Here is a 15,187-nt window from a genome sequence, read left to right on the forward strand (position 1 = left end):
TATTTCAGAACTGAGCAGCAGCTGTGCCTAGAATCGTACATGACATATGAAAGCATGCAAATCATCCTTTAACCGCTTTCCAAGCTAAGCTTATTATAACAGATATCATCATTTTCCTTCCAAGACTGAAACAGTAGCCTGGATAATATTCTATCCTAAGTGTTTAAGCTACAAACCTTCAATTTAGGGGCAAAGCAATGAGGTAACGTGTAGAGTTGCAAAGTGAAACTATCCTGTAATCTCCTAGTTGTCAGCAGTTCAAAGGAAGGACAGACCTTTGTTGCTCATGTGTTATCCATTAAGAATATTCCCAGGTTCCCACACTAAGCAGATCCTACCTAAAGCACTGTGCACGCTTGAGAGAAGAGTTGTGAACTATAAACACTGTACGTCCCAGTGCACAGTACAGGAGTCACTGCAGAAACACATGCTGGCTGAGCGGCTCTGTGGGGATCACAATCTGTAAATAAAGGGATGAAGGCAGCAGGTTTAGAACGCCCTGGCTGAGAGGCAACGACATCCAACCCACCCGGAACGAGGACTTCTGTTGCTGTAGCTACCTCCACGCCGCCAGCCAAGACAGTCTGGCACATGAGGAGAGTTTACACACTCACCAGCAGTGCAGAAGTGGGGGTATGACGTCTCCACACAAAGAGTATCCCCTGCTCCAGAGGAATTACTACACTATTCTACAAACATACTAAAGTATTTTATATATTTGACTATTTAAGCCTATTTACAATATTGCTGAAGAGCATAACGGCATCCCTGTGTTGTACAGAACACCACGGAATGCTGCCCACAAAAAGGCATTGACCTGAACAGCCCGCCCTTGGTACCGTCCCTTCACACCCCCCAGGGACAAGAGGTGCTTGTCTCGTGAGCAACCTCGATCAGGATGCCACGTCTCCAAAGCATACTCCCCACTACAGAAGGACTGAAAAGATTTGTGCAATTTTTCCCATTTCAGATAATAAAATTCGCCAGTGTATCTACATTGAACTAGACTAGCGGTTAATTTATAAAAGCAGACATCTATGGCACACAATGAAGTAACAAAATACAGAGGTTTATTGACAACTGAATGATTTATCATTTGATTTCCAATCTCCTGTCCCAGAGAAATGTTCTTATCAATCTTACTTGATGATTTGAAAACATGGTTTAGATTCCAAAGAAAGAAATGCAAGAAAATGAACACAGTTTAACTAATTTAAGGCCTAGTTGGAATTTGCTGCTTAGAAGACAGGCACCGCAGCAAATGCGCATCAGGTACTAAAAAGATGCCAAACCTAAGCTCAGTATTACAGACAGCGACAGTTACATCAGCCCCCTCAATGCAGAAAGCTGCGTACGGTTGAGTTTTCCACATGGCAGCCTCTTAAAACCCTCTCAAGTACCAGAACAAGGAATCGAAACAGATAGATGTGTCTGAGACTCAGCCAGAAGCTAGACAGCACGGACTCAGGTACAGCTGCTAGGAAATACATGTTTGGAAGTAACATAAATCTACAACAGGGTTGCAGTCCGAATCACTACCATGCTTTCCCAGGGGGGCAAACAACAGGGAGTTCCAGACCTATCTGAAAGGTACAAACGCATTGAAATCCCTACTTTCCACAGCTATTTTTACCCTTAGCGCTGCCCCATATATTTCACTTTCACTATCTGAAAAGGCAACTAAGTCTTCACGCAGTCGTCCACCCCTTCTGACATCAACCAAACCGAGCAGTCTACTGAGCGCTACAATCACAGAGTGTTTTAGCACCTGGCCCAGAGACAGACCCCTCTAAACAGTAGGGAACCTGGGGGCTAGAACAGCAGTGGGCTGATAACAACACTGATAAGGCCACTTGTTCTTTGGTGTACCAGAACAACTCCTGTTTGGATATGTCAAATTTAAAAAGTCACTATTAAATACATTGAACGGTAAGCACCTAATGTTAACATTCATATATCAAAGCTCTGGATATGATCAGAAAGTCCATTCAGAGAACAAATGAGGGGAACTACCCTCCTCAAGAAATGTTTGTGCAAAACATGCACATCTTCCAAACATGATTTAAGATAGCCAGCACGACCAAAAGGCTTGTATTGCTAAAGTCTTTGTGTCTCCAACTAGCATAGTCTACAGCGTGTCTCAAAAGAACTACAGCTGTGGTTTGGGGAGAATCCACCTTCTTCTCCCAACCTTACCAATAAAAATCTGAGGCAGTCAAAGGCAAACGTAAGGCTGACCAAAGACAAGAGAATTCACTAACAGAGTCAGCACAGACAAACAAACGCACGCACTGTGGTGAAGACAGCAGAACAGTCCTGGTTTCCGCAGGGTACAAAGTAAAAACCCTTGCAGCAGGTAAGGCATTTCTATACGGGTTGGGTCAAAGCTGGCTGACACCGCAGTATATTCTCCACGGTAATGGTATGCTTCTGTTCAAAGAGTACCACGAAGCTATTGTTTGCACCCATGTCTTTACCAGAAAATGTGCAAGCACTCAACCAGGATATTTTAAATAAAAGTCTTCTAGAAGCACCTACATGAAACAGTATGTTGGACTGATATTATCACTTGTCAAGAGCTAGTTGTACTAATCCGTAGATTACTGAAGGCATCAGAAAGGCCTGAATACTCTGGGGAGGGGGAGACCATGATATTTATTAACCTATGATGGTTTATGAGTATAAAAGAAACTTTGAGGATGTTTTGTCTTTGTATCAGCAATCATGTGCTGCAAAGCAAGAAAGGAGAAAAAGTGAACCAAAGACTGAAGACACTCAAACCCATGGTAGCACTACTTGTGCCAGGGGAACGTACTTACATCAAAGTGACTGCAAGTCAATGCACACTGTGAAGCTGCATCCTACTGCCTAAGGAAAGCAGAGCCTTCCTGCTGCGCTTCACAGTCTGTCAGGTGTGACTTCCAGCTCCCCGCCCATTCACAACGCTTTACATGCTGACTGCAAGGATAAGCCTGACTCCACAAGAGTGTCCTGAGCCACGAGCTAGCTAAGAACCTAACAGTCGGATGAACTCACCACAAAGCAGCACTGATCTTTCACAAAGTTACACTAATGTCCCCTCTGCCACTCACCCAGGCAGTCCAATACTCCCATCTTCCACAGGGCACCCTTTCCCTCCCCAGCCCTCCCTCCCCAAATCATCGGGTTATCCTTCCTACATACTTCAGCATAACCCTCATCCATCCACTTAAGAATCTATCCACAAACAATAGTCTATAAACTGACCTCGCAACCACAGACAAGAGTTTCTGTGCAGACTCCGTTAGTGAAAGTGAACGGATGACCCTAATAGAATGCAATACTGGATTTCCCCCCTGGCGGATTGAGAACTTTGTTGTGTGAGCGTGGCCTTGGCCCTAATCGGGGCTCGTGATTGTCTATCTTAGGTTCTGGTTCCTTGCATCGCTCCTCTTTGCCCAGATCTTTTTTCTCGCCTCCATCTTCCAGCTGTGGTTTGATATTTTCTGTAGCTGAATAAAAAGAAAAGGCATTAGATCAACTTGCTATTCTGTAGGGCAGAAATCGCCTCATCTTCTTTAGGCTGCATTATTTCCCATGCGTCCCATCCATAGCACACTAACATTTCTATATCTGTTCATTTTTCCTGAAGCAAACAGATGCTGAGGAAGAATTTCACTTTTCGCAACAATTCCTCTCCTCCTTCAGCAATCTTTCTAACAAGGATACGAAGGCTAAGCAATATACCTTCAGAATTATTTTGGCAGTTTCAGGCAATTAAGAGATGCAACATATCATTGAATCGTTTCACACTGAGCTTAAAAGCAGTGCTCCCATCATTCTTTAACAATAACTAGCCAAGCAATAATACATTTCATCAGTCAGCTATTTGTTATTTACAAGTACAGAAGGCCAAGTTTACACACTTGAAGGAGATGGCAAGGGAGGAAGAAGCAATCTCATATGATGTTTTTCTATATGTACAGATTCTATATCCATCTATATTTACATACATGCTATCAAGCAAAATATCTACATACACACAGAGTATCAAGATTTATGCCTGTGGTGTTCTCCTCAATAAGAGGAAGAGAACCATTTCCCTGAAGTCAAATGATTAAATTCCTGACTCTCAGAAGGAAACCTTCTCAGTTATAATATCCTAAACACCAGCCTTAGCCTTATGTTTTTAAGAGGAAGCATAAGAAACTATTCGTCAGAGCTTATCTTCTCAAAGAGAACAGAGAAAGCAATTTCTTTTGCTCACCTTCTAGCTTCTTTGGTGTTTCATCTTCTTTCAAGACAATGTGATCCTGCGAGGAAACCAAAAACTATTTCAGTATATTATCGTTCTCAAACAGTAACTCTGTCGCAAAATGCTTCAGAAAGTTTTGCTTTGTTTGCAGTTTAAGTTTATACGTTTATCATGGTAAAAGCCACGAGCTGCAGACACTGTGCGCAGCCCTGCATCCCCTCCACCCCTACATAGTCACCAAAACGCTGGTAGAACGCAATTCCTATGGTAGGTCAAGGTACACACCTCAGACAATTCATTGAAACACAGATAAAGACACTACATTAGTTCATTGGAGGCTTAAAATTTTGTGATAAACAGTTCAGTCCAAAGGTCTGGAATTACCATTCTTGTCAGGCACCTGCTATCACCCAGAAGTTGGTGTTCACAACCAGAACACAAGCAGCCCTTGAGCACCCTATTTATATTCCGCAATTACTGTCTCAAGTGAGTATCCATAGTGACCCAAACAGTCAGGTAATTAACAAAACCTTTTAAGACCATTTCCCCAACAATTCCAGTTGACTGTCGGAAATATACAGCAATACTTCAGAAAAGCTCACATGTTTTTCCACCCATGAAATTCAACTTGCAGTAATTTTTGCAAATATGCTATCTCCTTTCCACCTCAGTATTTCCCACAATTCCAATGGCCTAATTATAGACATAGGAATTTCCGGAGTGTTGTCCTGTTTGTCAGGAATTCACGGGAATTAATGTTACATTTTTAAAAAAGCAACTAGAAAGAATTAGAGACCAGCCTGATAAAGGTGTACAGAGGAACAAAACAAAGCCCTTTCCTACACCAGCAGCACTACTCTTGACAAAACCTAGCTCCCAGTCTTCTTTTTTCTCCTCTTTTCTTATCACCAAATCCCCCAAAATACACTCCAGAGTCTGCGTAAAGTGTTAGGCAAAAACACACTACCAGCACCTTCAAATTTAAGGGGAAAAAAGGAGGAAAAAAAAAAAGTTAAAATAGACTATTTTTTTTCTTCCTAAGGTTCCAGGAGAAATGAGACTGCCACTACTTTTTCAGCACAAAGACCGTGAGCTGCATTTCATGGGATGTTAAGTTCCCATGCTATCTGACATGTCAAAAGCATTGCCAACATAATAGCCACTCACTCAATAGTATCTACTTAGAGTAAGGCAGAAGGTTGTAAATCTGAATATAAGGCATTTAAATACAGAAATAAAGTAATTGGCAATGTAACCTCCTTTTTTCACAAAACCAGACTGGGTCATAACTATAAGTCCCTCCAACTATTACACATCCCAGCTTTAAGATAAAAAAATAACTGATACAGCAGTTATTTTTACTAAAAAAAACCTGATACAGCAAGACACACTTTTGCCTGACATCACAAAGTCAAGTGCATGGTGGACCTGACACTCAAAGCTACACAAAAATTTATATCTGTAGCTCACCAGTGTTCACGGACTGTCCAGAGCTGGTACCAAGACCACCTCTGCCAAATCGCAGAATAAAGAGAAAAATCTTCTCCCTGTCTCACTTAAATGTCTCTTGGCTGTGTGCCAAGAATTATGTCTGCATTTCACTTACAAGGAAGACCAAGGGCTTCAGAAGCATTTTTTTTTTTTAAATGAACGCAAGTCTACAGTCTAATTGATAGTTTTACTGCCAACTACAGAGCATCCTGAGATCTCATCTACCAAAGATAACAAGCTATCAAAAAGAGAGTTTGGGAGTAACTGTCTAACTCGAAGTCATCCCATGCATAATTCAGGTCCGTCATCTTAAAAAGAATACAGACATTGCATCGTGACAAAGACTCACTGAGCTGCTCGCTCCTTGGTTTGACAGTGAAAGACGTACAAATACCTTAGGCTTGTTTGGGTGTGCTCGCACAACACTGGTAGGTACAGGAGACCCAAAGATATCACTTGTCTTCCCACCAGGTGGATTCATGCGTGGACGAGGCTGAGCAGAACCAGAATCCTCAAAGATACCACTTTCTTTTCCCCCTGCAAGGCAGTTGTTAGATTTTTTTTTTTTTCTAGATGACTTAGTTTTATCACACTATATTAAAAAATTTTAAAAATATATAAGAATTCAAAGACTTCCAGAAGCCTACTGCCTAGAGACTTACTTTTGCTTGCCTGGAGATACTAGTTGAAATCCTTTGTTACAAGAATTCACTAGAGAATCTCAGAATCACAGCTGTGCTCACTGCAGCTAACTGATGACACAGCTCCAGAATAGAAACAGTTTCCTTTCATCATTTCCTAGACCTCAACTTGGAAAGAATTACGCTAAAAAGTCTGCGAACATGTAGATCACTGAAATATTCATATATTCAGAAGTCTGAATAGCTTTATTGTTCAAGCTCACTCAATTTGTAAAAATGGAACATAAAAAGACAGATAGATCACGGTGTTCCACTTTAGGAATACGAACGCAGTTGGGTGCTACAATTCAGAGCCAAATCACGCTGAAGGCGGTGGCCGCTCTTACCTGGAGGGTTTGTTCTTTTTGGAATGTTTTGAGGTTCTTCTGATGCTCCAAAGATATTGGATGCCATCCGGTGTGGCCTGCTTGATGAAGAAACTTCTTCCGTACTCCCAAAGAGATTACTAGAACCCCCTCCTGGGGGCTTCAACACCCTATATTGCAGAATAAGAGAAGCAAGACACAAAAGTTTGTTTGAAATTCACAGCATTCAATATATTTTATGTCCCCTCCCCATTCTCCCTTGTATGTTATGAATAACTGTTCTGATTTGAACTTACTCCAGGTAACTCTGCTATGTCCATGAAGCGTCTTCTTTTCAAGAGCTGTTCTAATAAAATATTCTCAAGTTCAACACAAATATCGCCAGCTTCCTAGTCAGTCAACTTGATCATGACATTATCTATGATTATTTGAAATGGTCATAACAGTAACCACCAGAACAAATGGCTATGCTATCTGGGGTGTTCCAGGAGCAACAGGAGATTAAGGGAGGACATATGACTCTGGTTAGTATTTTAAAAATAACCATTACAGAATCAGACTTTCTGCTAAACTGCACATACCAACTTTGCATCTGTGATACAATGCAAACCCATTGACTTTTAAATAAAAGCAGACATTCCATAACAACTAAAAAATTTGCTATTTTCAACCATCAGCTATCATATTAGCTGCTGTAGAGTTTAGAATGGAAAGGTGGAATGCCAAGAAGCCAAATTTCTAGTGGTCAAGATGCAAATCCATTAAAACCAAAGCTTGGCACCAGAGGTGTATCAAACAGATCCTCATAAAAATTGGAGGTTACAATGGACGTGGACTGACTTCTCAAAAATCTACCAAAAGTCATGCTTGTGCTTGAGTAATAAGTCCACAGTTAATACCTATGCCTTGTTCAACAGATTTCAGGTTCTCTTCTGAAAAGGAAATGAACCACTACGTGGGAGTAGAATCAACAGAATTAATTGGAAAATTAACAGAAAAAAGCATGGGAAAGCATTGAATACTTAGGTAACAAAAATAATCTTTACAGTTACATCTGCTTGACCAATTACCCACAGTCTTGGCAGTTGAGCAGAAGTAGTAGCTGAATTATACCTCTCCTAATCTGAATACTTGATCTGGGACCTAAACTAACCTTTATTTTTATACAAAGAGAACAGTTATAAATTGCAAAATCTTTATCCCACTCTACCTGAACAGAATTCAGACATTGGTGAATTAATGCTACACTTCCCCTCCACAGATCTGTGACAGAAGGAAGCTATTTCGGGTTAGATATCTGCCAGCTGTAAAAAGAGGCTCTCTGAGCAAAGATGTACTCCAATTTAACCCTAAGATTTGATTTCACAAACACAGAGATACTGGGCTGCCCTGTCAGAAAATGAGCTTTGTCAGCATTTCAGATCTGAGGATGCAGAAAGCAGTTCTATTCGCTTTGGGAAGAAGGAGAAAAAAGTTCCTCTTTTAGTCTGGGAGTATTTTATATAGTCAGAACCCACCTCAGAGAGACTGTCTTTACTGGCCAATTTCAGTATTTTAATCCTTAGTACAACTGTGGATGTAATGAGCCCCATTAGGTTGAGGGAGTAAGTAGAATTTCAGTAAACAGGACAACTGTCTTGTCCACCACACAGGTAAGATCATACCTGAGCAGAAGGTTTATTTACAGTTTAATGTCCAACAGACTACAGATCCAACTATGCTGCCACATACCTTAGAAGATCTAACACTGCTATTAAACCAGATATCATATAGGCAAATCATGTGTTTTGATCATTCACAATGGTCCAGAAACCATGAGGCAGTTTAAGCATTTAAACTTGGGAGATGGAAGGAAGAGAAAAGGGAACAATAAAAACAAAAAAGCCAAACCTAGGAGTTTGGGAAGGTGTTCCTGTTAAAAAGTAGGTCTGCTAGTACCCCTCATGTAACTGAAGTGATTTCTGACTTTACCTATTCTTTCCAGCTATTTTTTTTTTTTAAACATCTAGTCTTTCTTGAGTCTAAGTATACTATCAAAGAGACTGAAAGGAAGAGAAACATAGTTTATACAAATGGAGTTTCTTACACCATAGATTCACTCCGTTTACCATGCTGTTTTCTTAACACATGCCTACAAGCATAGGAGGGATTAACAAAATAACTACATTCAGATTTTTTTGGTTTAAGAAAAACAACCAGCCATAAGAATCAAATTACTTCCTGTTCCTGTAGCTGGATTTAAGATTCGTTGCAGGAAAAAATTCCAGAGAAACCCCATTTTAAGATTAAATGTCTTGATTATTCAGCTAACAAACTTAATTAAGTATCAAAAGAAATCCAACACCAATTAATCTTACATTGTCCTCCCATTTTCAGATCAGTGTACATACTAAGAAAACCCTACTGTTGCAATGAATAAGTCAGAGGCATCACTTGAGGTGCTTATAATGCACTCTGAAACCAGCATAACAGGTGACCTTTTCTGCCAGCATCACCCAAAAGAATGTCTTGACTCTACATACACAAAATGGATTTGCCCCCTCAATTTCAGAAACTTCTAATCAGTAGGAACCTTCCAAATATTCCATAAACTTTCAAGCAACTGTGACACCAGGTCCATAAAATTCTAACTAATGCAAAGTCAGATAACTAAGTCATTCACAGGAATTACCAAAAATAATCTTGAAATAACAAGATCTTCCAGCTTACAGCAAAGAGGACAGGGTTTTGCGCTCCTTCACTTCAGCCAAAAAATGGGGAGAATACAAAGCTATTTTCTTGCTGTGCTGCTTCTAGAGCGTCGCTGACCTCCTTGTACTCCTGGGTCACTCCATTCTAGATCAGTGAGATGTGCAGGTCTCCCACACCAAATAAGAAAATAAGACTTAGCCTGCAAATCCTACCGATGGAAAACAGCACACTAAACTCCATAAGCCAGCGTGAGCTGCTTCAACAGAGTACAAGGAAATTCAACATACGCTTTAGAGTAATTTTAGTTTATACTTTATAGTCATTTTATATTGGTATTATGCCAATTTACATAAAGAGACATTTTTGTGTCTTGTAGCCAGGTAGGTTAGATCTTCTTTCTTCCTTTGGTAGGAAGGGGGGGGGGGAGAAGGGAAGGTGTTGTTTTATTCTTTTAAACAGTAATGAAAAAACCCCTCCCTTTGTTTTCTATGCCATCTAAATCTGTCTCTTCTCCCTCCCCCCGCCCCCAACCATAGACCAGAAGTCTGTCAATTCATCTAGAACAGATAAATTAAGAACCCTACCCTGTAAGTTTAAAAGCCTCTACTAATTGCTTTGTTCTCTTCTGGCAGGCTTGAAGAATTTTAATTAGTTCTTGTGGTCTTTTTTTCCCTACATTCTAACACACTTGAATTTGAACACCCTTTCCTCATTAAACCTTTCAGCCGACCTATGGAAAAGGTGCCAAGACTTACTCATTACTTTAAGAGACTGGAGATATAAATACCTGTTTTTTTCAATTCTCTCTGAAAGTTAAACACTGAAGTCCTACCATTTTTCAGACAGTTCTAATAAAGCAGGTAAAATAGGAGAGTTGTATTATATGCAAGAGGCCATCACTAAGGTAACTAACAGAAAGCAGGTGTTAAGGTTTGGAACACCAGGCTCTAAAGCAAAGACCAGAAACTTACTGGGTGCACTCCTGCTGTTGGATCAATACAGATTCATGCCTCATTAAATAGCTCACTCTTGTTATAAACAAACAGCAAGCTTTGTTAAGTCAGTTATGCTCTTGATTGGAAAGCTCCACAACATTCTGCAATAACACTGATGGAGAGGTGGGGAACACGTACATCACATTTCCAAGATGGCTACATTTCCCATTTTCAGCTCTATACAGTAGTTGAGAAACTGCCGGTGTACTAGATGAATTGAGGATACATAAAATCAATGCATCTTTACAGTGTGCACCAACAGCAGAATGACAGAATTCTCTCCTGCTTTGCTTTCAGAGCAACAGCAACTCTTAGACATGCAATTCTTCCTTTTATTTTGGAAAAGCAAAACTTCCTTAAAAACACAAAGTATCATTATTAAAGTTTAATAAAATAAAACTAGGCAGTTAATTTGATTCATCAAACTAGTTGTTTGCTATATCACTGTACATATTAATTGGAGCACTAGAGATACATCTCACGGGGTGACTATTTAAGTGGAGGCTTTCATTTAAAATATTTTTAGCACCATTTATTTCTAACAGTAATGCCCCTGTATTACAAAATTCTCAAAATGCAAAGTATCTGTTCATAATTTCCTTGCAAAGATTTAGGAAGAGTTATTTTTTCACACTTCCACAGCTGTTGGTGGCTGCAGCAGAAATTTTGAATTAGGCTCAGTTTTAAATTAGAGAAACCAACAGACATCAGGAACTGCAAAAGGATTGCACTATCGCCAAAATTAAATTTTGTTTAGGGAATGAACAGACTAAGCTCTAGAAAAAGCATCTTTAAACCAAGTTTTTTGGGTTTTTTTGGTACTTTTTGCTTTTGACAGCACAGACCAATAAGTAACGTATTGCAGCACTGCAGTATGCACGCTTGCTATGCCTACCAGGTCTGTTTGCAGTTGCGAGTCTTGCTCAGTTTGGTGTCAGGCACGATGGAAACACTCTGCCAGGATGCCAGAGAACAAGCTCTAACAAAATCACCTTTGCTTGCTGTTAATGAAGAAGTTATGGTCTGCATTCCAGACTCTATCCAGAAACCCAACCGATGAGTTAAGCATGGTTTCAAAATTACCAAGAGAAGCTTCTCAGAGACTACACTAAGGGCAGGGCATCCTCAGAAGTCTTTTAAAACCGGGTCATAGCTTAGAGCGACTGGATTAAAAGGCAAACTTAAAGCACCCTTACACGATTTCGAAACACTTCCTTCCCCTCCGAGCACATGATTACCTCGCAGATGGATTAATCACTCCAGCTCCAAGTTATTAGGATATATGCCCTCGTCCAAGTACAACAATATATTTCAACTTCACAAGGCGAAAACAAGCCAACATCTGCTTATGCGGGCGTTTGCCTTGGATCCTCTCAAAGCTTCACAGCGCGGAACCAGGCCCTCCTCCTCCTTCCCGCAGGCGGTAGAAACACGGGCCGGGAGGGCTCGGCCGCGCCAGGCCCTTCCTCCCGCACGGCACCCCCCACCGGGCCCACACCCCTCCCCAGCCCAGCAACCCCCTGCGGGGGCTCGCCCGCCGGCTAGTGCCGCCCGGCGGGGACCGGCCGCGCCTCACGCCTGCTCCGAGCCCCGGGCACCGCGGCGCCGCCCCCGCGGCCCCCGGGAGAGGGAAACTGAGGCACCACCAGGTCAGCGGCCGCCGCCCCACGTCGGCCTCCTGCCCCAGCAGCTACTGGAGGGACGGGGGCGGCCTTCCCGCCCGGCGCTGCCCAACAGGCGCCTCAGGAGGGACCCCCTACCCTCAGCCGGAGCCCGCCCTGTGCCTCCCGCCCCTCGGCCGGAGCCTGCCCCTCTCCCGCCTCTCCCTCACGCCGAACAAAGACCCGCCGCGGGTTCCGCACCGGCGTACAGCTCCTCCCGTCTCCCCTTTCCCCCCGTGCCGCCAACCCGCCCCCACTGCACCACCTGGAGCTGGGCTTGGCCGAGTCGGCCTCAGGACCCTGGAACATGGTAGCAGACGACAAGACCAGCTCCGCAGCCCCGCGCGCGGCGCTCCTCTTCGGCTGCTGGGCCCGCAGGTAGCGCCGGCGGGCCCGCCCTGCCCCACCGTTGGTTGCGCCAGCTGCCCATCACGTCGAGCAGCCTATCGGAAGCAGCTGGCCCTTTCGATGTCCCGCCTATCCGGTGAGCCTCGCAGAGGGAGGGAAGCTTGAAAAGGGCCCGTGTCGTCCTCCATCCTGGCCGCCGCCCATTGGTAAAACTGCGCGTCTGTCAGGGGAACTGCAGAGCCATTGGCTGAGGGGGCGAGCGGCGGGAGGGCACTTAAAGGGCCAGGTGAGGGGGGCCTGGTGACCACACCCCAGCTGCCCAGGGCTGGCTGCAGAGCGGGCGAGCCCTTCCCCCGGGGGCCGAGCCCCACCGGCCGGGTTTGTCTACGAGGGGCGGGCGCCCTGTGGCACAGAGCTGCGACCACCCCGGAAGGGGCCGGCTCCAGTCCGCGCCGCCAGACCCCTCATGTAGGCACCTGCCCGGACCCCCAGAAATGCGGGCCGATAAGGAATACCCTCACAGACCGGGGGCTCCAGTATCTCGCCCGAGGCCTCGCCCAGCTCTGCCGGAGGGGACAGGGCCGCGCGGAGGCGGCGCGTACACGCGGTGATCGGCCACGGCGTGTGGATCCGCACGGCGCCTCCGCCGCGGGGAGCGGGGGCCGCGGCTGCCCAGGGCGCCGCAGCTGGAAGCCACGGGCTCCCTGGCAAGCCTGGGCTGGGAGGAGCTGGCCCAGCGACACTAGAGGAGCCCCAGCGCTTGGGACTGACAGTAACAATGTAACATTTTCAGCTGAAGGTTTTATTTAATGGCTCGACAGCTTTCCACAACGACAAGAAGTAAACTTAGAGGCAACCATGTTGCTGCTTTTGTCTTAAAGGATTAAAAAAAACCCAACGCAATACCCAAGAAATATACACTCTAACTGCAACATTTTGCTTTGATTCACTTCTTGCTTTGCTAATCATTCTTTACTTCAGACTCATCCCTCCTGTTTTTACAATGTTAAGTTTTGGTCGTTAAGGGCAAAATTAGATAATCTCTCAGGAAAAGAAGGTAGGAAAAGAGTTGAAGGTCTTTCTTAGCCTTTGTCACAGCACGGTGGAGGCAAGAAGCTGCACAAAAAGAGCTCAAACGTGGTCATATAGTCTAGTTTTCTTGGTACACAGGTGGCAGAGATGAGTCCTCACTTGTCAGATGGAAATGAAGACTCAAAGAATATTACTAATAAGGTGTTTGTTGAGTGTTTTAAAACATTTTTCGATTCTTACAATAGAACAGTTTGGGCTGGAAGAGACCTTGAAGACCACGAAGTTCCACCTCCCCCACCCCTGCCCTGGGCAGGGACACCTCCCACCACACCAGGTTGCTCCAAGCCCCGTCCAACCTGCCCTTGAACACCTCCAGGGATGGGGCAGCCACAGCTTCTCTGGGCAACCTGGGACAGGGGCTCACCACCCTCACAGCAAACAATTTCTTCCTCAGATCTCATCTCAGTCTCCCCTCTTTCAGTTTAAAGCCGTTCCCCCTCATCCCATGGCTCCCCTCCCTGATCCAGAGTCCCTCCCCAGCTTTCCTGGAGCCCCTTTAGGGACTGGAAGGGGCTCCAAGGTCTCCCCGGAGCCTTCTCTTCTCCAGGCTGAACCCCCCCAGCTCTCTCAGCCTGTCCTCACAGCAGAGGGGCTCCAGCCCTCCCAGCATCTCCGGGGCCTCCTCTGGCCCCGCTCCAACAACTCCGTGTCCTTCTGCTGTTGGTGCCTCAGAGCTGGAGGCAGCACTGCAGGGGGGTCTCCCCAGAGCAGAGCGGAGCAGAGGGGCAGAATCCCCCCCCTCACCCTGCTGGGGATGCAGCCCAGGCTGCAGGGGGGTTCTGGGCCACCAGCGCACATCGCCGGGTTGTATTGAGCTTCTCGTCCACCAGCACCCCCAAGTCCTCCTATCATCTAGTTTAAGAACACTCTTGCACTTTTCTCAATGCAAAATTTAACTAAAGCTGCCACTGTATATTGCAGAGACCAAAATACTAAATATGTACAAAAAGGAATTAGTGAAGTTAATGACAGATCACAGGATAATTGCACTTGAAAGGAACCTTCGGGTCTAGAGTCTAACCTCCTGCTGGAAGCAGGCTGAGCTAGATGAGACCAGCTTCCTCTGGGCTTTATTCAGTTTTGTCTTGGAAAACTCCAAAGAAGACACCGCACAACCCTCTCTGGGCAACCTGTTCCTCTTCCTGATTGTCCTCAGGGTGAAAAAGTTTTTCTGGCAGTGGCTATATAAAACATGATGGCCTGAATACAACCCCTACATCGAAGTTCCTGCTTATCTGAAGCTGTGATGACAAAAAACATCTAGGGGGGGAAAAAAAATAAATATACATACCCTTTCTACTGTACCCTTTTGCTCAGTGGTTTTTCGGTGTGGGTTTTTGGCTTTGTTTCCCCCCCCCCCCCCCTTCCCCTTGTTACTGATGACCATGGACAAAACCAGGACATTCAGGCCAGACCGCCCTCTGATTTGACTAATTTCTAACACTCACAATTAGCAGACACTACTGGGGATGGAAGCTGTAAAGCAAAAAAAAAAAAAAAAGCCCTAAAAAACAAACAAAAAAACCCAACCCAAAACAAACAAACAGACAAACAAAAAAACCAAAAAAGGCTCAACCCAAAACCCAACCAAGACCTTCTGTCACATGGTGAAAATCATGAAACTTCTGCGATGGAAGATGTCAATGGAAGTTACGCCACGGATTGCGCT

The 15,187-nt window shown here is 44.3% G+C and overlaps 1 protein-coding gene across 1 annotated transcript; it reads right to left on the bottom strand.

The window, feature by feature from the left end:
- Positions 1–1,048: 1,048 nt before the first annotated feature.
- JPT2 (Jupiter microtubule associated homolog 2) lies at positions 1,049–12,477 on the bottom strand. Its single transcript, XM_074597425.1, has 5 exons — positions 12,344–12,477; positions 6,753–6,901; positions 6,120–6,262; positions 4,247–4,292; positions 1,049–3,491 (listed from the first exon to the last, which is right to left on the bottom strand). The coding sequence occupies exons 1-5, from the start codon at positions 12,385–12,387 to the stop codon at positions 3,307–3,309; spliced, it is 567 nt and encodes a 188-aa protein (XP_074453526.1). The 5' UTR covers positions 12,388–12,477; the 3' UTR covers positions 1,049–3,306.
- Positions 12,478–15,187: the final 2,710 nt, after the last annotated feature.

The sequence above is a fragment of the Larus michahellis genome, chromosome 8, assembly GCF_964199755.1.
Source record: "Larus michahellis chromosome 8, bLarMic1.1, whole genome shotgun sequence".
NCBI lineage: Eukaryota > Metazoa > Chordata > Aves > Charadriiformes > Laridae > Larus > Larus michahellis.